The sequence below is a fragment of the Belonocnema kinseyi genome, chromosome 9, assembly GCF_010883055.1.
Source record: "Belonocnema kinseyi isolate 2016_QV_RU_SX_M_011 chromosome 9, B_treatae_v1, whole genome shotgun sequence".
NCBI lineage: Eukaryota > Metazoa > Arthropoda > Insecta > Hymenoptera > Cynipidae > Belonocnema > Belonocnema kinseyi.
In genome coordinates, this window is record NC_046665.1 from 52,618,248 (window position 1) to 52,639,431 (window position 21,184).

Sequence of the window (21,184 nt, forward strand, 5' to 3'; positions counted from 1 at the left end):
AATATAAAAAAAACAGTTGCATTCATTTATAAAAACGATTTTTTTAATAAAATAGTTGATTTCTCAAACAAAAAAGATTTTTCAGCCAAGAAATAAACAAATATTTCACCAAACTTTCGATTCTTCAAGTCGAGTAAATCTACGATTTCAAACAAAAAAAAAATATGCCAAGTTGCTCTAAAAACAAGAGAAATAAGGATACTTTACACGAAAATAGGAGAATAAATTATTTTAAATAAAATTAATGTAGCTAATAATAATTAATTAAAATTGTAATGCGTCCAATTCCTAAAATTAAAATAAAATTATTGCCTTTGCAACAAAATGGATGAATTTTCTACCAAATAATGGAGTTTTTAATCGAAAAAATCAATTACCAACAAACAATATAATACTTGATATTTCAAACGAAACAATTTTAAATAAGAAACCATTCAATCCATCAAAAAGAATACGACTTTCAAACAAAATAGTTGATTTTTCAACTAATTTGTTGAGTTTTCAACCCAATTGTTAGATGTTCCATCGAAAAAGACGAAATTTCTACAAAAGAATTTAATTTCTAAATCAAAAATATGAATTATCAACAAAAAAGTTAATTTTTTACAAAAAGGTTTCAATGCTCAATCCAAGGAGATTAATTTATAGCAAAACATAATAATATTTGACTAAAAAGTTAATTTCTAACCAAATAGTTAAATTTTCTACAAAAATGTTTAATTTATAAGCTAAAAAGACGAATTTTCTGCAAAAAAGTTGATGGCCAAAAAGACGAATTTTAAATTAAAATGATAAATCTTTAACCAAAAAATTACTTTGCAACAAAGTAATTTAACTTTTAATTAAGCAATTTTCAACCAAAAAAGATGAAATCTGAAAGAAAATCTAATAGTTGATATTTTTATCCAAAAAGATTTTCATTTACAATAAGAGAATATAACTCATTCAGATTAAACAAATAAAAAAGAATTTTTCAGAAAGCAGGTACATTTTTAACCAGCGATATGAATTTTAAACTAAAACGATCAAGATTTTTAATCCAGAACAATTCAAATCATTTAAAAAATCTAACTTTTCAAATAAATTGTTGATTTTCAACCAAAGAGGTGGATTTTCAACTACAACGATGAATCTTCAAACAAAACAATGAATTTTTCACAAAGTCGTGAAATTTTCAATAAAAAAAAGATTAATTCTTAAAAAAAAATGTAAAAGTTGATATTTCAAACAAAAAGATTTGAATTTTCAACAGGAGACAGTTAAATTTATCCAAGAAGACGAATTTTTAATAAAATAGTTGATTTTTTAACGAAAATTATTTTTCAATCAAGAAAGAAAACAAATTTTAACCAAATTTGTTAAATTTTCAAGCCAGAAAGACTGAAAAGCAGTTAAATTCACAACATAAATGTTAATTTTCTACCACGAAGTTAAATTTTCAAGCCAAAAATACAAATTTTCTAAAAACAATTTCACTTTTAACCCAAAAATATGTATGATAAAAAAAAGTTTATTTTAAACCAAATAATTGAATTTTTGACCAAAATAGTTCAATTTTCAATCCAAGAAGATGAATTTTTACCTGAAACAGTTTAAGTTTCAACCAACAAAAATTTTAATTTTGAAGAAAAAACTGTGAATTCCACCAATAAAGAAGAATTTTTAACAAATTAGATTGAAAAAAAAAGAACTTTTCACGTAATAATTCAACGTTCATCCGAGTAGCTAAATTTTTAACTAAAAAGGGTGAATTCTTAAAAAAAGTGTAAAAGTTAATATTTGAACCAACAAGATTTGAATTTTAAATCGAAAACAGTTGAATTTATCCAAGAAGACGAATTTTGAATAAAATAAGGGATTTTTTAAGAAAAAAAAATTGGTTTCAATCAAGAAAGGAACAACATTTCAACCAAATGGTTAAATTTTCAAGCCGGAAAGACTGAAAAGCAGTTAAATTTCCAATTTAAATGTTAATTTTTTACCAAATAGTTGAATTTTAAAGCAAAAATACAATTTTTCTAAAAATGATTTAACTTACAAGCCGAAAATATGAATTATAAAAAAAGTTTATTTTGAACAAAGTAATTGAATTTTCGACCAAAATAGTTCAATTTTCAATCCAAGAAGATGAATTTTTACCCAGAATACTTTAAGTTTCAACCAAAAAAGATTTTAATTTTTATGAACAAAGATGTGAATTCCACCAATAAAGAAGAATTTCCAACAAATTAGGTACATTTTTCACTAACGCAATAAATTTTCAACTAAAATGATGAATCTTGACAAAAATTAATTTTTAACAAAATAATTCAACGTTTAATCAAGTAGCTAAATTTGTAAGTAAGAAAGGTGAATTCTTTAAAAAAATGTCAAAGTTAATATTGGAACCAACAAGATTTAAATTTTAAATCGGAAACAGTTGAATTTATCCAAGACGAATTTTTAATAAAATAGTACATGTTTTAGGGGAAAAATATTTTTCAATCAAGAAAGAAACAAAATTTTAAGCAAAGGACCCCGCACCAAATGTACAGTAAAATGGCCACCGGTGAAAAATTCTAAAATATTTTTTTTGTATTTTCGAACCTGCAAAGCAATAATTCGAAGGAAAAAAGTAAGAAAAATGAACAGTTTTTTACAAACAATTGTCAAAGTTTCAATTTTTACATGTATTTTAATAGAAAAATGCTGATTTTCGTGAAAAGTTTTTTTTCTCCTAAACTAATAGTTGGATTTGGTTCAAACTTGCACATTTTTACTATCATTCCTACCAAAACAAAAGGTTCATATCCAAGATCTAGAAAGATAAACGGTTTATGGAGTATACACCATGATGTAAGGGTGTTTCCATACCTCAAACACCCAAGTATGGAAATTATCATTTCTTAGTAACTAAAGTCACTAGGTATTTTTCTTCAATTACTAGGGTATGAAATAACTTTCAGATGTTATGATAAAAAATCTCTGGTACTTTATCCCGTTTAAATACCGATTTCCTTGGTTCAATAATTAGAGGATGATTAGATGACCCGGAAAATAAATTCTACTGCAAATCCTGATAATAAGGCTACCTGCATATGTTTTAATGTGATTTTATAAGCCTGATCTTTGATTATTTATTCCTTACGAAAAGTTGATTTCTCTGCTTCTCTAATTAAGAAATGATTAAACAACCCCTTGACATGCACATTTCCTCTACTTATCTGAAAGTTTTTTCATACCCTAGTAATTGAATAAAAAATACCTAGTGACTTTAGTTACTAAGAAATGATAATTTCCATACTTGGGTGTTTGAGGTATGGAAACACCCTTACATCATGGTGTATACCCCATAAACTGTTTATCTTTCTAGATCTTGAATATGAACCTTTTGTTTTGGTAGGAATGATAGTAAAAATGTGCAAGTTTGAACCAAATCCAAGTATTAGTTGAGGAGAAAAAAAACTTTTCACGAAAATCAGCATTTTTCTATTAAAATACATGTAAAAATTGAAACTTTGACAATTGTTTGTAAAAAAACTGTCCATTTTTCTTACTTTTTTCCTTCGAATTATTGCTTTGCAGGTTCGAAAATATAAAAAAAAATTTTTTTAGAATTTTTCACCGGTGGCCATTTTACTGTACATTTGGTGCGGGGTCCTTTGTTAAATTTTCAAGCCAGAAGACTGAAAAGTAGTTAAATTTTCAACCTTAATGTTAATTTTCTATCAAATAGTTGAATTTTTAATCCAAGAAGATGAATTTTCATCTAAAACAATTTAAGTTTCCACCAAAAAAATTCCAATTTTGAAGAAAAAAAAAGTGAGTTCCACGATAATCATTTTTTTTCAATAACTTCTATTTATACACGACTTCACATGGGTACCATACACGAAGAAAGAACGGGTTGTGTACTCGAAATTTGAAAACCCGACTAAACTCGGGAGGTGGTTTTCTGCAGTTTTCCTCTCATTTGACCAAATGTTTATGCAAATGCGAGTACTTCGAGTAAACTCGTATGTAGCTGCATTGTAACTAAATCTTAGTAAAAAAAAAACTGACCCTATTCGTTGAAAAATAGCCAAACACTAAACTTTGTATGAAACGACTTTCAATAATTAATAATTAATAATTCTGGTAAATTTAACAAATAACTTAGAAAAATGTCATTACAAAGACAATCTTAGTTAACTTCGTAAACAAATTTGAATAATACCCCAACTCTCAATATGTTTATGAAAATTGTTTGAATTATTAATAATTATTATAAATTTACAAAGTAACGTGGAAAATGATCATCGAAAGACATTCTTAGTTCATTTCGCAAACAAATTATGCCTCTTCCTTGAAAAATAGCTAAGCTATAAATATGTTGATAACATTTTTTAAAATAATTAATAGTTGTAGATTTTCAAAGCATCTGAGAAAAACATCATCGGAAAGATATTCTTGCAAAGCAATATCGACAAGAGTCATCGAATAGACATTCTTAGTCGACTCCGCAAACAAATTGACTTGGAGGAAAAAAGGCAAACTCTTAATTTTTTAATTAAAATTGTTTAAATAATTAATAGTTCTCGTAAATTTGCAAAGCAATATTGAAAAGAGTCACCGGATAGACATTCTTAGTTGACTTCGAAAACAAATTGATTCGTAGGATAAAGGCAAAATTTTTAATTTTTAAGTTAAAATTGATTACATAATGAATAGTACTTGTAAATTTTCAAAGCAATATAGAAAAGAGTCACCGGATATACATTCTTAGTCGACCCCGTAAACAAATTGACTTGTAGAAAAAAGGGTAAACTCTTCATTTTTTAATTAAAATTGTTTAAATAATTAATAGTTCTCGTAAATTTGCAAAGCAATATAGAAAAGCGTCACCGGATAGACATTCTTAGTTGACTTCGAAAACAAATTGATTCGTAGGATAAAGGCAAAATTTTTAATTTTTAAGTTAAAATTGTTTACATAATGAATAGTACTTGTAAATTTTCAAAGCAATATAGAAAAGAGTCACCGGATATACATTCTTAGTCGACCCCGTAAACAAATTGACTTGTAGAAAAAAGGGTAAACTATTCATTTTTTAATTAAAATTGTTTAAATAATTAATAGTTCTCGTAAATTTGCAAAGCAATATAGAAAAGCGTCACCGGATAGACATTCCTAGTCGACTCCGCAAACAAATTAATTTGGAGAAAAAAGGGCAAACTCTTAATTTTTAAATTAAAATTGTTTAAATAATTAATAGTTCTTATAAATTTGCAAAACAATATAGAAAAGAGTTATCCGATAGACATTATTACTTGACTCCGTAAACAAATTTACTTGCAGAACTCGTAGAAAAAAGTCACTTTTAGTTTTTTGATCGAAATTGTTTAAATAATTATTAATTTTTATAAATTTGCAAAGCAACATACAACAGAGTGATCGGATAGACTTTCTTAGTTGACTCCGTAAACAAATTGACTTGTAGAAAAAAGGGCAAACTCTTAATTTTTAAATTAAAATTGGTTAAATAATTATTAGTCCTTTTGTAAAGCAAGATAGAAAAGAGCGAGTTGAATCCATGAACAAATTCACTCGTAGAAAAAAATCAGCTCTTAATTTTTAAATTAAAATTGTTTAAATAATTAATAGTTCTTGTAAATTTACAACGCAACATAATAAATTAAACGTTTTATAAAAATTATTTAAACAATTACAATGTTTGAAGATTAAATAAATGCTAAAAGCCATAAATGAGTTCCACTCGAATTCGGCACGGTCGCTGTAACTTAATCGCTAGGAAGGTTTACATCCAATAATGTAAACAGATCCCTCGAATATGCCTGTTTCACTTTTTTATCACTCTATGGGAAGCTGCAACCAACTTTCATATATGGGGATGATGAATCTTGACAAAAATTAATTTTTAACAAAATAATTCAACGGTCAACCAAGTAGCTAAATTTTTAACTAAAAAAGATAAATTCTTAACAAAAAATGTAATAGCTGATAGTTTAAAAATAAATGTAATTATAAATTAAAATGTACAAAAATGACTAGAGAACTTGCGAATGGCATAAAATTTGTTAAATAAATAAATAAAATCCCCTTTTTTTTATCTAAAATTAAACTACTAAATCACAATGATCCCTGGAAAAATACCTTAAAATGCGAATTAAATTGATAAAAAGTGCTATTTTAAGTCTACCTGTTATATCCTCTTGATTTTCTTTCGACATCTTATTTATATGTTCCGACCAATTCAAAGGCTCATTAACAAAGACATCTAAACATGCCATCAGAGGTCCCTTCTCTTTCCTCAGTGCTCTTAAAACGTGAACCATTGTTGCTCCTAGAGGACCATTTTCCTCAAAAGGTTTCAGCAACCCTCGAATTTGTGGCGTCAAACGACATGGCATCAATTCTGGAATACATTGATCCACTCCAGCACCGAACGCTAATCCAAAATCAATTCCAAGACACCTTCCTGATTTCACAGTGATAAGCGTATTCTCCAGATGTCGATCGCCAATTCCTAAAATCCACTGGGCAGTGCACATCGTTCCATATGTTGTTACAAAATTGTGCCTCAGTGACATGAAACTTTCGGTCGATGGACTTAACATGAAGAAGGTTCTTCTCAAAGAGTCCCACTCGGTCACACTTGTGAGTTCGATCATTTTCGACACGACTTTCGAGGCATTGAACTTTAGCAAAGAATCTTTGTAAGCTGAACTACGCTTTCCAGATTTTCCTATCCAATTATCGTATTTTTCCTGGATTCCGTAACATTGCTGAATTTGCTTCTCTGTGAGTGTGAAATGGATGTAATCTTCGAGGGTTCTTGTCCCTTCAACCCATTCAATCAATCCAAGGCTCAGCGAGAAAGGAATGACCTTTTAAATAATTAAATATTCAAAGTTTCGTTAAGAGAGTTTTTAATTATTAATCGGGTAGTTTAATTTAAAATGAAATTCTAATTATTTATACAGACTTTAGAGACCAAATGATTCCAAAACAGGAGTATTAGGGTGACTTTCTTGAAAATATTAAATTAGATTCGATTAAAAAAAAAAAGAAAAGATATTTTCTACCATAAGAGATAAATCTTTAACCAAAGAATTGAATTTTCAAACTAGCAAGACAAATTTTCAACCAAATGGTCGGATTTTCAATCGAAAAATATTAAACTCCAACTAAAAACAAAATAGGGGAATCTTGAAGTTAAAAATATGAATTTTTAAGAAGAGAGATGAATTTTGAACCAAAAAGTCGAATTTTCGACAAAGACATTCATTTTCAAACAAGAAAGATGAATTTTATACCAAAAAATATATATTATTAATCAGAGAGATGAGTTTTGATAAGCTAATGAATATAATGTTTTAGATAACCATTGACTTCAAGCCCCGAAAAGATGAAATTTTAACAACACTAGAAGCTCTTACGCGCGCGACCCACTACTTTTATTGTAATTATTCTATTTGGAAATTAAGTTCAAGAAAATACCACCATAATCATTTTTACTTTAATAACTTCTATTTAAACACGACTTCGCATGGGTACCATATACGACGAAAGACCGGGTTGTGTACTCGAATTTTGAAAACCCGACTAAACTCGGGAGGTGGTTTTCTGCAGTTTTCCTCTCATCGGACCAAACGTTTAGGCGAATGCGAGTACTTCGAGCAAACTCGTACGTAGCTGCATTGTAACTAAACCTTAGTAAAAATGACCCTATTCATTAAAAAATAGCCAAATTCTAAACGTTTTATGAAACTTCTTTCAATAATTAATAATTCTGGTAAATTGAACAAATAACCTAGAAAAGAGGCATCACAAAGACAATCTTAGTTAACTTCGTAAACAAATTTAAATAATACCCAACTCTCAATATGTTTATGAAAATTGTTTGAATGATTAATAATTATTATAAATTTACAAAGTAACGTGGAAAAGGATCGTCGAAAGACATTCTTAGTACATTCCGTAAACAAATTATGCCTCTTCCTTGAAAAATAGCCAAGCCATAAATATGCTGATAAAAATTTTTGAAATAATTAATAGTTGTAGATTTTCAAAGCATCAGAGAAAAAAAATAATCGAAAAGATATTTTTAGATAATTGTGGTAAAAAGTACCAGTGGGAACAAAATTTGGCGACGTCTTTAGGACATCGTTACGGCATCTTTACAACATCTTTACGACATCCTATGTCCATGTCGTTTCGGTGTCTTTGCGATATCGCTAAGACATCGTCAAATCATACGACTTATTTACGATATCGCGTAGACAACTTAACGACATAGACATAGGATTTTGTAAAGATGTTGTAAAGTTGTCGTAAAGATGTCGTAACGATGACGTAAAGACGTCGAAAAATTTTGTGCCCGCTGGGGTGGAGCTTACTCGTAGAAAGAAAAGAAAACTCTTAATTTTTCAATTGAAATTCTTTCAAAAATTAATAGTTCTTGTAAATTTACAAAGCAACATAGAAAAGAGTCATCGAATGGGCATTCCTAGTTGATTTTGAAAACAAAATTAACTCGTAGGATAAACGTCAAACTCTTAATTTTTTAAATAACTAATAGTTCTCATGAATTTGCAAAGTAATATAGAAAAGAGTCACCGGATAGACATTCTTAGTCGACTCCGTAAACAAACTGACTTGTAGAAAAAAGGACAAACTCTTAATTTTTTATTTGAAATTGTTTAAATAATGAATAGTTCTTGTGAATTTACAAAGCAACATAGAAAAAAGTCATCGGATAGACATTCTTAATCGACTCCGTAAACAAATTGACTTGTAGAAAATAGGCCAAACTCATAATTTTTAAATTAAAATTGTTTAAATAATTATCAAGTGTTTTGTAAAGCGAAATAGAAAAGGATTAGTGGACTCCGTGAACAAATTCTTTCGTAGAAAAAGTTAAACTCTTAATTTTTTATTAAAAATTGTTTAAATAATTAATAGTTCTTGTAAATTTACAACGCAACATGATGAATTAAACTTATTCTTTAAAGAAGAGCCATTTATGAAAATTGTTTTAATAATTAAAATGTTTGAAGATTAAATAAATGCTAAAAGCCATAAAGGAGCTCCACTCGAATTCGGCACGATCGCTGCAACTTAATCGCTAGGAATGTTTACATCCAATAACGTAAACAGATACCTCGAACGCAAGTTCGAACGTGCCTGTTTCATTTTTCTATCACTCTATGGGAAGCTACGACCTGCTTTCAACTATAGGAAAATTAATTTGTAACCCAGTAAGATGAATTGTCCACAAAATAGTTGAATTTTCAACTTGCAAAGATGAATTATTAATCAAATAATCGAGCTTTCACATAAAAAGAATAAACTCCAACCAAATATCAAATAGTGGAATTTTCATGCCAAAAAGAAGAATATTTTTCGAAGAAAGTCGAATTTTTAACCATAGAAATTGAACTTTCGATAACAATGTTCATTATCAACTAGAAAGATTATTTTTTTATAAAAAAGATGATTTTTATGTCCAAAAGAACGAATTTTTAATCTATAACTTTTGAAAATGAATTTTCAACACAATAGTTTAATTTTCAACTTACGAAGATGAATTATAAATCAAATGATCGAGTTTTTACACAAAAAGAGAATAATCTCCAACCAAATATGAAATAGTGGAATTTTCAAGCCAACACGAAGAATTTTTAGAAGACAATCGAATTTTTAACCATACAGATTGAATTTTCAATAACAAAGTTCATTATCAACCAACAAGGTGACTTTTCTTTAAAAAACATGAATTTTATGTCCAAAAGAACGAATTTTGTAATATTTAATTTTTTAAAATGAAATTTCGACTTTATAGTCGAATTTTCATCCTACGAATATGAATTTTCAATCAAATGGTTGGAATGTTTAATCCAAAAAGATGAATTTTCTGCAAACTAGTGTAACTTTCATGTAGTAAATATGAATTTCCAAGGGAAAAGTTAATTTACAACCAAATAATTTAATTTTGTACCCAAAAAGACAAAATTTCAATGAAAAGTTCAGTTTTTATCCCAAGAGATGCATTTTCAATTATAATGATGAATCTTCAAATAACAAAAAAATAAATTTTAAACAACGCGATTAATTTTCAAACAAGAAGATTAATTTTCTACCAAGCAAAATGATTTAAGAAAATGAACTGTTAACAAAAAAGTTGAATTTCGACTAAAAAAGAACAATTTTCAACCACAATGACGATTTTTCAACAAAATACATGGATTTTCAACGAAATATTTGTATCTAGCATTATTAAATATAAAAAGGCAAATTTTCAACGAAATAGTTGAATTTTAAACTAAAAAAGATCAAGTTTTAACGAAAAATGGAATAGAAGATTTATTTTTACCAAGAAGCCGAATTTGAAATTCAAATAAAATTATTAATCTTCAACTGGAATAGTTGAATTTAAAACCAAAGACATGAATTTTCAACCAAAATGATAAGTCAATTTTGAATTAAAATTATTAACCTTTAACAACAAATTAATTTTTAACGAAAGACTAACTCTCAACCAACTTATTAAATCTTCATTAAAAAAAAAGATGAATTCAAAACCAAAAATGTATTAGTAGATATTTCAACAAAAGAAGATCAAATTATTAATAAAAAATAAGGCAATTTAATCAAAAAGAGGAGTTGAATTTTCAGTTTAAAAAATTGATTAAAAAAAATTGAAAGAAAATACGTCAATACAGAAATATAAAGCTACTTTTACAAATTAGGAATCATTATTTTTCAATGAAATATTGCAATAAAGAATAAAGCATGCTCTCGAAAAAATTCCCTGACTTTAAAAAAAATTCCTTGGTAATTCCAGGTTTTCCAGGTAGGTTACACAACACGTATAAAATGATTTGTAAAATGCATTAGAAAATGTCGGAAAATAAACCGAGTTTTTTTCTAAAGAAAGGCTAATTAGTACGCGCATAAATTTCTAGTTAAAAAAATGGAAATATTGTGAAGTCTGTTTATACTCACTTGAAAAGTGTCAATAGATAAATGTCGTTTTCCACACGGAATATCATTTTGCAGAATCTTGTTCATGATCGTAAAAACTTGTTGGACTCTTTGATCAAGCCTCAAATCTTCACCGAATTTCACCAGAAAACTGTAATTCTTCGAATCGTTGCCAACAATTATAATTTTAATCGGACTTCGAAGCGACTGCATCACTTTAATAGTCGGCTCAATCTTTCCAATCTTCGCATGATATCTTGGTAAAGGTTTACTGTCTCCCGAATACTGTCCAGGAACTTCGATTTCACTGCTACTTAATTTTTGCAACCAAGGGCTGTAATCTTTCAACTTTGTTTTAAAAATACAATCGCTATGCGTGCTCTCTCGTCTCTCCTTAAGACTTCTTTTCAAAAGATCAGTAATCTTCTTTATCAGTGGCTTTATTTCTGAATAAGTTTTATTTTCCATGTCTTGAATTTCACTCTTGAAAGAAGTGATTTTTTTGACAACTTTATTGAAAAGAGAACCACAGAGTTGTGTATCATCGGGAAAAATTTTCTTCAAGAGATTTTCGACAGACATCGGGTTTCCTGGAAGAACTTCATTAGAAGCTTCTGTCAAGTGATGTATTAAATACAACTCTGGATGAGAAACGTAATGCATTGCTGTCAAAAAAGATTCAACATCCGGTTTGTTGTACAACTTTTGTTTCATATCCAGGATTTGCGAGTTCTTTAACAAACCAGGATTCGCTTCTATCGTGGATCTGAAAGTATACATAATAGCATTTGGATAATCTTCAATCAATCTTTTGATTACAGGAATCAAAATTTCAGCAAGCGAGTCTCCCAAATGGGAGAAAATCTGAGCTTGCCAGGCGATAAACAACCAAGTTTCTATTTTTTGACTCTCCGAAAAAAAAATCTCTTTTGCTTCTTCATCTTCTAAATATTTTGTCTTTAGAAGACAAGGAAAATAATGAGCTGCTTTATAAGATCCATAGGTCATAGCTTTAAGAGTCGCACTGACAAAAGCTCGAACCAATTCAAGATCATCCTCGTTTTTCGAAACCTGATCGTAGCAATAAACCACAAGTTTAAAATAACAATCAGCTCTTTGACCCTTCATTGCAATTTCACACGTTTCCTTCAAACTAGACAAGCCATAATCGCTGATTAATTTCTTGAAACTCTCAACGTCTCTTATTTCTTCTCTACTAATCTTCGAAGTGAAATCGGAATTGCTTATTAAATTTCTCGTCAGTTCATCTCCTCTATCGGCGAAATTTTCCAGAACAGATGTCAAAGAAGTCACGTGTTGCAGAGCGGAAATTCGCAAAGAAGAATCCGACTTGTTTGACTTAAGATGCCTGTGAATATGATTCCAAGATTGGGTAAAGTATGAAAGTTTTCTCCTGCTGTCTTCCGCGCATTCTCCTAAAAGGTAGAAACATCTAGAAGTCGAGATGAAGAACTCCAGTTTCTTCATGCCACTATTCGTCGATATCGCTTCCTCTAACTCAACGACATAATTTTTAGCCATGAATCTGTTTTTGTGTTCAATTGCGAAATCCAGAAGTTTCATTTTTTGCCGGATGGAAATCAACAGCAACTCGTCAAGTTTCTCCTCATTGTCTGCTATTTCGGGATTGCCAGACAAAAGATTTGCAAAGTGGAGTCGGTAATTTATGTGAGTCTCCCAAGGAAGAAGATCTTCATTGGACGAAGGCAAATTTTCGGCCCAGTACTTCATCATGTTTTGGATCCCGTCTGGTAAATCGGACTTGATAGATTTCAAATAGATGTCGATGTTGCTAATTCCCCTTAATTTTAGAAGAAGACGAGATCTGAGTTTTTCAGAAAGAGGATTCAATCTAATCCACTCTTCCCTAGCATAATCTAAACTACTTTTCAGAAAATCACGAGCCGATTCCGGGTTCTCGGTTTCGGAATCGATCATAAAAAGTATTGAAATTTCTTCACCGAAACGTTCTTTTATACGAGGTAGTTCATCACTCTTTAACCAATTGTCCATCGCTTCTATAAACCTTCGTAAATTATCGGTATCTCTATCCTTCATCCAGTCGCCTTTCAAAACCTTGTGGAGGTAAACACGAAAGATCCAAGGCAGAAGCCATTCTTCTTTTTGAGGATCGCTCCAGACATTGTTAAAATCTTCTTCGGACTCGTCAAACACTTTTTTGTCGAGTACATCCCATCGGGAAAGTTGACTCAGACACTCAAATGATTCTTGAAGACAGTGTACCTTAACAAAATCAGTTTCTTTTTCGTAAGCTTCCTCGTAAGCTTTTCTTGCCTTAAACCAATCACTGGCAGCCTGAGCAAGCGAAGCTTCCTGAAGTTTCTCACTGAATTCGTCCCCCTTGAAGATACTCAAAACGACGTCAACTTCATTCATAGATTCATAAAGCCTTGCTAGATAAATCGAGGCATTTGGTCTCCGCTCCGGAGTTTCTACCCGTTTTCTCTTTCTCAAAGGTTCAGAAATAGGTTTGTGTATCAAATACTTTTCCAAATAGAGCGCACCTAAAGAGTAAAGTCCACTGTTCTTTGAGACTCGACCAACTAAATCAGGTTCAAAATCAGTAGAATTATAAGCCAGCGTTATTTCTAAAACCGCTGCAAGTGTTGAACTCGAGCCTTGATTATTCTCCAAGATTTGTAGCATTCTCTCAAAAATTCTGTGAATTAATTGTTGGTTTTTCGATCTGGTGTTCATGTCATTCAGCAAGGAACATACCATGGAGACAACAAGATCTTTGCAGATTAGCCAATCTTTCTTTGCCAATTCTTGTAAAGGAACGAGCAAACTTGAATGAGCTATTTGGATGTCTGGAAAGTCACCAATTCGATATTTTCTGTAAAGCTTGACAGCACTACTTTGTCTGACAACTTCCTCTTTTACCATTTCATCATGTCTTAAATTGCTCTCAACCGCCTTTTGTGTATACTGATTTTTTAAACTATCCTTATACCCCAAGAATCTTTTTGACACTTTATTGTAAGCAGGGTCGGGAATTTTGAAAACAGAATCATTCTCAACAAATCCTGCAGTATTAGAGAAAGTCGCATCCTGCAAGTTAGTTGGTTCAAAAGACGGACCAACGGTTGCTCTAAGGAATTGCATATTGAAATTGGAAGAAAAATTCTGTGATGAATAAGTCGACTGGGTGAACAGTTGAGACATCTGACTAGCCAATGATCTGGCGAAGAGTGGAGCCATCGATCCCAAGTTTTTCGCCCTCCAGTGCATCACAATTCTGTAATCGTTGAAGGTGCATTCTTCCAGCTTTTCCGCGAACATTTTCTCATTATACTCCCTCGATTTGCTTGTTAGACGTAACATAGAAAGGCAGGAATAAAGCAGAAAGACTTTCTCGACATCTGGACTATATTGATTCAAAAGATCCAGGAACCTATCCACCAGTTTTTCCGACAAAGATTCATCTTCCGTCCAGAAATTGATCAATTTCAAATGCAAAGATTCAGCCGAGTCCAACAATCCGATCAGCAGAAACTTCTTACTCATTTCCTTTAATTTTCGCACAACCTCATCGAATGAAGAAACATTGGTGTACTTGGTTTTAATCTTCATGAAGATTTCGTAGGCACTTTCACGTAATTCGGGTGAATTGTTTTTCACGTAAGGAGAAGCCAACTCCGCCATTGGAAGCAGATCACTCGGGTTTAGGATTTCTACCAAAGAATCAATAATCTGAAGACCTAGTCTCTCACATGTTAAAATTTTATTCTGCAAGAGGCTACTGAAATTCATGTAGCCCAATTCACGCTTAACATCTTCAACACTCAAACTTGGAATTCTCAAGAGGAAAATTTCAAGGCATTTAGCTTTTCCTAGGTTGTCGACTTCGCCGATGTAGTTTCTCACAAATTCGAAGAAATTCTCAATCCAGGTTGGAGAATAAGTAGCCAGGGTGTAAATACACTTGATCATTCTGTTCTTATCAACCGACTGCATCTTCTGAAAAATCTTGAGAAACAGCTCGTTGGTACTAAGCTTTATGGCTTCATTCCTATCGTTTTGCGTTTCGTCTCCCTCTTTCAAATTCTTGACGATCAAGCCCAGAGCTGCGCAGTTTTGAAGAACAGCATCTTCTTCCCTTTTCCAATCTTCAAACGACTTGTGAAGAAACTCGATAATATCACATCTTTCCACTACCTGATCCTGCAATTTATTTTCCAGAAAAGTTAGGATCAAACTAATCGCAAAGTCTGGTTCTGAAGCTATTTTCTTATCGATGGCCTTCGGAAGTTTCAGATTCTCGCTCCAGAGTTCAAGAATCATTTTTATAATATCAACGTTATATCTTTTCACACTTCTCGTACTAGCTGTATCAGCTTTATTAACCAAGTGTTCCAGAAGATTTTGTGCCTCCTCTTTCTGGTTTTCCGGCAAGGGAACACGCCACTCGATCAGAAATAATAAAACATCCGTTATTATATAATTTAGGTGGTTCAACTTCAAATATTCGTTCACGGTATTCAGAATAATACCAACGAAGAATTTAGCATAGGGTTTGAAGATATTTTGGGTGTTGCAGATTACTTTTAAGAGAAAGAGTCGAACATTATTGAATTCAGTTCTCATTGACTGAATGAAAGAGGCCATCCATTTTGGAAGCTGAACATCCCCAGTTTCTCGAGGAATGAAAATATCATTCCGCACCATGTGGACCAAAATTCCACAAAGAGATGCCATACATTCATGTTCGTTAAAATCATCGCATTCGAAAGTCAACGTCATCGTTTCCTCGACTTGATTGCTCTCTGACTTTGAAGACAATGTAGCTTCATTAAAATCGAAAGCGTCTAAATTTTCAGTCAATGTCGAAGAAGCCAGATCGTATTTGTAAATATAAGAATTACCTGCCTCACCAGTGTTTTCCCTTGTCTTTGAACGTTTCTTAATATTGATCAGCTTCTTTCGGTGCTTTGGATATTCGTTAAAAGTTTGCTGAAGAGAGTATTGCTTTTCACAATCCAAAATCTTCTCCCAAATCAATTTCCCCTCTCCTCTGTACTCCGCGAAGGCCCAACTATAAAACTTTTCCTCTTCTTTCAAACTGATGATGGTAATTCCACAATTATATGCCGCACAGTGGAGTAGTCTCGTCATTTCTTTAACGTTTGTACTCAAACACTTCGTTTTCCTCTCTGATAAAGTTGACATCATCACACTCTTCATCAGCTGCTTGTCTTCCGGATTCGCAAAAACATTCCTGGCAATTAGACTCTGGACACTCGTTATTTTCTCCAGATCAATTCGAGAAAACAGAATCTCGAAAAGATTATAGGAGCCGATTTTGGAAACGATGAGCCTTTTCAAATCCTCTTCGACTTGAGAATTCAATGCCTGATTTAGAATGGTATGAATTTCTTTTGCATTCTTTTCAAAGAAACGTTCAATATCTCTTGTCGTGCAAAACTGAAACGCTGGGAGAAGAAATCTTCGTAGAACATCAAATCTGGCGGGAATGCTACCACAATTCATGAAAAATGTGTAGGCAACCTCCAAGGATTTCAGGACAGACTCGCTGTTGATGGAATGAAAATAAGTTTCTAGATAGTTGGATGTTTTCTCGTTACATAACTGATCGCAAGATCCTCCTGCGAAATTTATTAAAGTTTCGAAAAGAACTACGGATTTGGTTATTGGCAAATGGGCAAGCATTGTTTGGAAACAAGCAACAGCTTTTAAAGAATTGATATTATTATCAGAAATTTCATCTGTTCTTTCGTGTTTGAGACTTCTCAATATGACAGATAATTCAGAGTTGGTCTCGGATTTCATGTCGGTTAAGCAAACTAGGAAATCGTCTAGGATTTTTGTTTTCAGCTCGAGATCGGTGCCTTCTTGAAGTTTCCTGAGAATCCAGAAGTAGAGTTCTTGCTTTTGATCCGCTATTTCAAGTGGATTTTTTTTAAGACGCACAACTATTCTGTAGATGTTCATAAACTGATTTTTACGATATTCCAAATTGTTGACACTTCTTTGAAGTGATGAACATCGTTTAAGAATTTCATTGGCGAGAAATTCCGATTCTTCCAAAAAGTTGTTTTTATGTTTGTGCGTGAATATCACGAGCTCTTCAATCACCATCAACATTTTTTGTGGCTTCCTCTCAATTAAATCATCGACGACTTTCAAAGTTTCTTCCACATTTCTCAACATTCCGCGAAATATAGGCGGTTTGAAAATACTTAGGAAGTATTCTCCATGTTGAGAAGAGGTCATATCTAGATTTAAAAGCTCAGTTTCCTCCATTATATGATTCATAACCAAAATCATTGTGGAATATTTGTAATTTATGAACACCAATTCCAATATACTTTCCAGATATTCTACCATATCAGGTTTTAGAATAACCATTTTAGCTTCATCTTGATGTTTTAGAATGTGAAAAATTTGTGTAATCAAGATCGGCTCGGCTTTTGCGAATTCTCCTTTTAAAATTCGATCTAGAAATTGTCTTTTATTTAACAAAATAAGCCCCTTCACGTACAATTTTAATTCTTCCTCTACATTGTTTTCGGTGACGCTTTCAATGTCTCTGAAGGTTTGATAGTATTTTTCAACGTTAAGAGTAAGTTCTTCTTCAAGTTTTTGCAAAAGAGGATCAGATGCTTTGCTTTTTATCACGTGGAGCAATTCACCCATTTCCTGAGGGAGTGCTTCTATTATTTTCAAATTTTTTGTATCGAGTCCGAATTTTTGTGGATTTAGTACAGAAATTGATATCAGGGAAAATAAATCCTGGCTCCAGAAGAATTCTGGAACTTGAGTTTCTATTGAAACCGAGTCCTGGAAATTAAAAGAATTTTAGATTAGATTTTAGATTTTTATTAATTGCATCAAATTACAAAGAAAGTCGCATGGAATTTCGAAAAAAAAAACCCGAAAAATCGCATCAAATTTTTCAAAATAATTAAAAAAGGCAGTATCAGAGACTGAATACAATTTTTGTTACAATAATCTATCTCAGCTTAAAGGATACCAGTTCTCAACATAAAAACGAATTTTTAACCAAAAGATTTGAGTTGCAAAGTTAGAAATTCTAATGATTTAGAAAACAGTTTGTCTAAAATCTTTTTAATCTAAATGATTAAATTTGAATGAAATAGTTGAAATAAAAATAAATAATAATTTTTAACCAAACAGTTGCATTTACAACCAGGTAGTTGAATTTTCAACAAAAAAGTTCATTTTTAACGAAAAAAGATAAAATTTTAACCAAAAAAGATAACTTCAACAACAAAATTGAATTTTTAAGCACGTTGTCGAATTTTCAAAGAAAAGAGATTAAAACTCAATAAAAAATCTGACCCCTTCGCGGGCACATTCTCATATCGCGCTGCGCGCGTGATTCGCTAGTTTGAGCGCGCCTAGGGCGCGCGACTGTCCATTCTCGCGCTTCGCGCTCGATAATATATTTATCTCGCGCTCCGCGCTCGATAAAGTATTTGCCTCGCGCCCCGCGCTCGGTCTTTGGATTACCCTTCACATTTTTGCACAGACCACAATGCGAAATTTTCTACATTGTATGTTAAAAACTATTATATCAAATTTCTATTACAATTTATTTTTGTGTGTACCTTGGTTTAGCACTGCTTATTCAGATATTGAAAAATAATGTTCACATTTTATTTTTGCTGATCCTAATAGGACCCTGTTGTAGTTGTTTAATCCTTTTCCCTTTTTTTTAAGTGTATATATTTAAAAATTTGTCATAAGGACAACCGCAGGATTTCGCCGGGAGCGGGTGCTAATCTGGAAAATTGCACCCGCTCCCAGCGAAACCACGTCTCACGATTGTGAGATAGGTGGTTACAGTCTGTAACGGAATCAATACGACGATCCAGCAAAAGCCTCGTGCGACTTAAGAACACGGAACGACCCAAGGACTACCGCCTTCTGCATTTTTCCCGCAAGTGTTTTAGCATATTGTTCACACGCAGGGATGCTTTTTAGGCCATTAGTGAGTGAAAGCTTGGCACCTCCAAGAGCGCAGATGATAAGGACGATTAGTTTAACAGAATATTCCGGGTGCAATCGTTGCAACTCCGTTATAAGGTCTCGATACCTCTCTTTCTTTTCATTCTCCTTGGCTATGATGTTTTTGTCAGCTGGTGCCGAAAATTCGAGAACGAACATGGTTCGCTTCTGGAAGACAAGAAGAACCATGTCAGGCCTCGAGTGAGCAACAGAAACAATTGTCGAGAATATAAAGTTTCAGTATATGCGGCACTTCCCATTCTCGACAATTGACTCGATTTCCCTAGGAGCATTTAGAGGAGCGACATTAAGGTTAATGCCGTAAGATTGACAGAGATGGTAATAAAGCCCTCTTAGTGCCACATTGTGCCTTTGAATGTAGGTCGTTCCCGCGTGAGTTGGACAACTAGATTGTATGTGAGCTAAATGCTCGGGGTGTGCATGCCACGCCCTGCAGCTATCATCAGGAATGTCTTGGCTCAAAATGTGGCGACTGTATGTTAAGGTGTAAATGACAGTGTCTTGGCATGCCAAAATGAAAACCTCCGTACCAGACGGCGAGCATGTTCGTTGCAGATACTTTGTTCCTCGCCGACAGTTCGGAAGACCAAATCTGCCGGACGAGACGTTTGTATCTGCTTCGGAGAGTATCCTTTACAGATGTCACATCCTGAATGCGGCTCTGTGGCACGCCCAGGTATGTATAAGTCTCTCCAGCGCAAAGGTGTCGTATAGCGCTTCTATCAACGAGCTCAGGATCTTCAGGGATGCCATTAAGTTTTCCTCGCTTCAAATAAACCTTGGCTCATTTGTCTAACCCAAATTCCATTCCAATTTCCTTAGTATATCGTTCGAAAATTCCTAGAGCTAGATGTAGTTGCTCTTTGTTTTTAGCATAGATCTTAAGATCGTCCATGTAAAATACATGAGTGACCTTGTACTTTCGATCTGAAGGTTTGCCGCACAAGTACCCGTCGGAATGGCGAAGCGCTAGAGATAGTGGCAATAATGTAAGGTAAAAGAGGAGTGGGCTCATGGTGTCGCCCTGAAAGACACCTCTCTGAAAGGTGACCTTGTTAGTTGTCACACGATTTTTTCCAGATGAGATAGTAAATCTGGTTTACCAAAGCGGCATCATTCTCTCTATGCACCTAACTATTTGCGGATGAACCTTTAAGATTTCCAAAAGACAGATGATAAGTCTATGGGAAGTCGAATCGAAAGCTTTCTGATAATCAATCCAGGCCATCGATAGGTCACGCTGGTAGAATGCTGCAACTTCGCTGACACATCTAGCGATGAGCAGGTTCTCCCGACATCCTGCTACGCTTTTCTTTGAGCCCCGAACAATCCTATCATTTAGGATAGCTGTGAATATCTTATACAGTGTGTTCAGACAAGTGCTTGGCCTGTAATTCTTCGTGTTAGCTAAGTTGCCTATTTTCGGCAGGAGTATTGTGCACCCTTCCACCAAACACTCCGGAATATATATAATTAAAAATTTGCCATAAGGACAACCGCAGGATTTCGCCGGGAGCGGGTGTTAATCTGAAAAATTGCACCCGCTTCTAGCGAAATCGCGGTAAAATTTCAGCCACAACCACGTCTAACAACCGTGAGATAGGTGGTTACAGTCTGTAAAGGAATCAATACGACGATCCAGCAAAAGCCTCGTGCACCCTAAGAACACGGAGTGACCCAAGGACAACCACCTTCTGCATTTTTCCCGCAAGTGTTCTAGCATATTGTTGACACGCAAGGATGCTTTTTAGGCCATTAGCAAGTGAAAACTTGGCACCTCCAAGAGCGCCGATGATAAGGACGATCAGTTTAACAGAATATTCCGGGTACAATCGTTGCAACTCCCTTAGAAGGTCTCGATACATCTCTTTCTTTTCATTCTCCTTGGCTTTGATGTTTTTGTCAGCTGGTGCCGAAAATTCGATAACGAACATGATTCGCTTCTCGAAGTCAAGAAGAACCATGTCAGGCCTCGAGTGGGCAACAGAAACAATTGTCGAGAATATAAAGTTCCAGTATATGCGGCACTTCCCGTTCTCGACAATTGACTCAATTTCCCTAAGAGCATTTAGAGGAGCGATATTAAGGTGAATGCCGTACGAGTGACAGAGATGGTAATAAAGCACTCTTAGTGCCGCATTGTGCCTTTGAATGTAGGTCGTTC

The 21,184-nt window shown here is 33.0% G+C and overlaps 1 protein-coding gene across 1 annotated transcript in view; it reads right to left on the minus strand.

Moving 5' to 3' along the window:
- Positions 1-21,184, minus strand: part of LOC117179747 (DNA-dependent protein kinase catalytic subunit-like) — a 52,903-nt gene that overhangs the window by 1,395 nt on the left and 30,324 nt on the right. The window contains exons 9-10 of the mRNA XM_033371816.1: positions 10,987-17,808; positions 6,179-6,866 (exon numbers count right to left, since the gene is read on the minus strand). Of these exons, the coding sequence (XP_033227707.1) occupies positions 6,179-6,866; positions 10,987-17,808 (7,510 nt within the window). The remainder of the gene's footprint in view (positions 1-6,178; positions 6,867-10,986; positions 17,809-21,184) is intronic.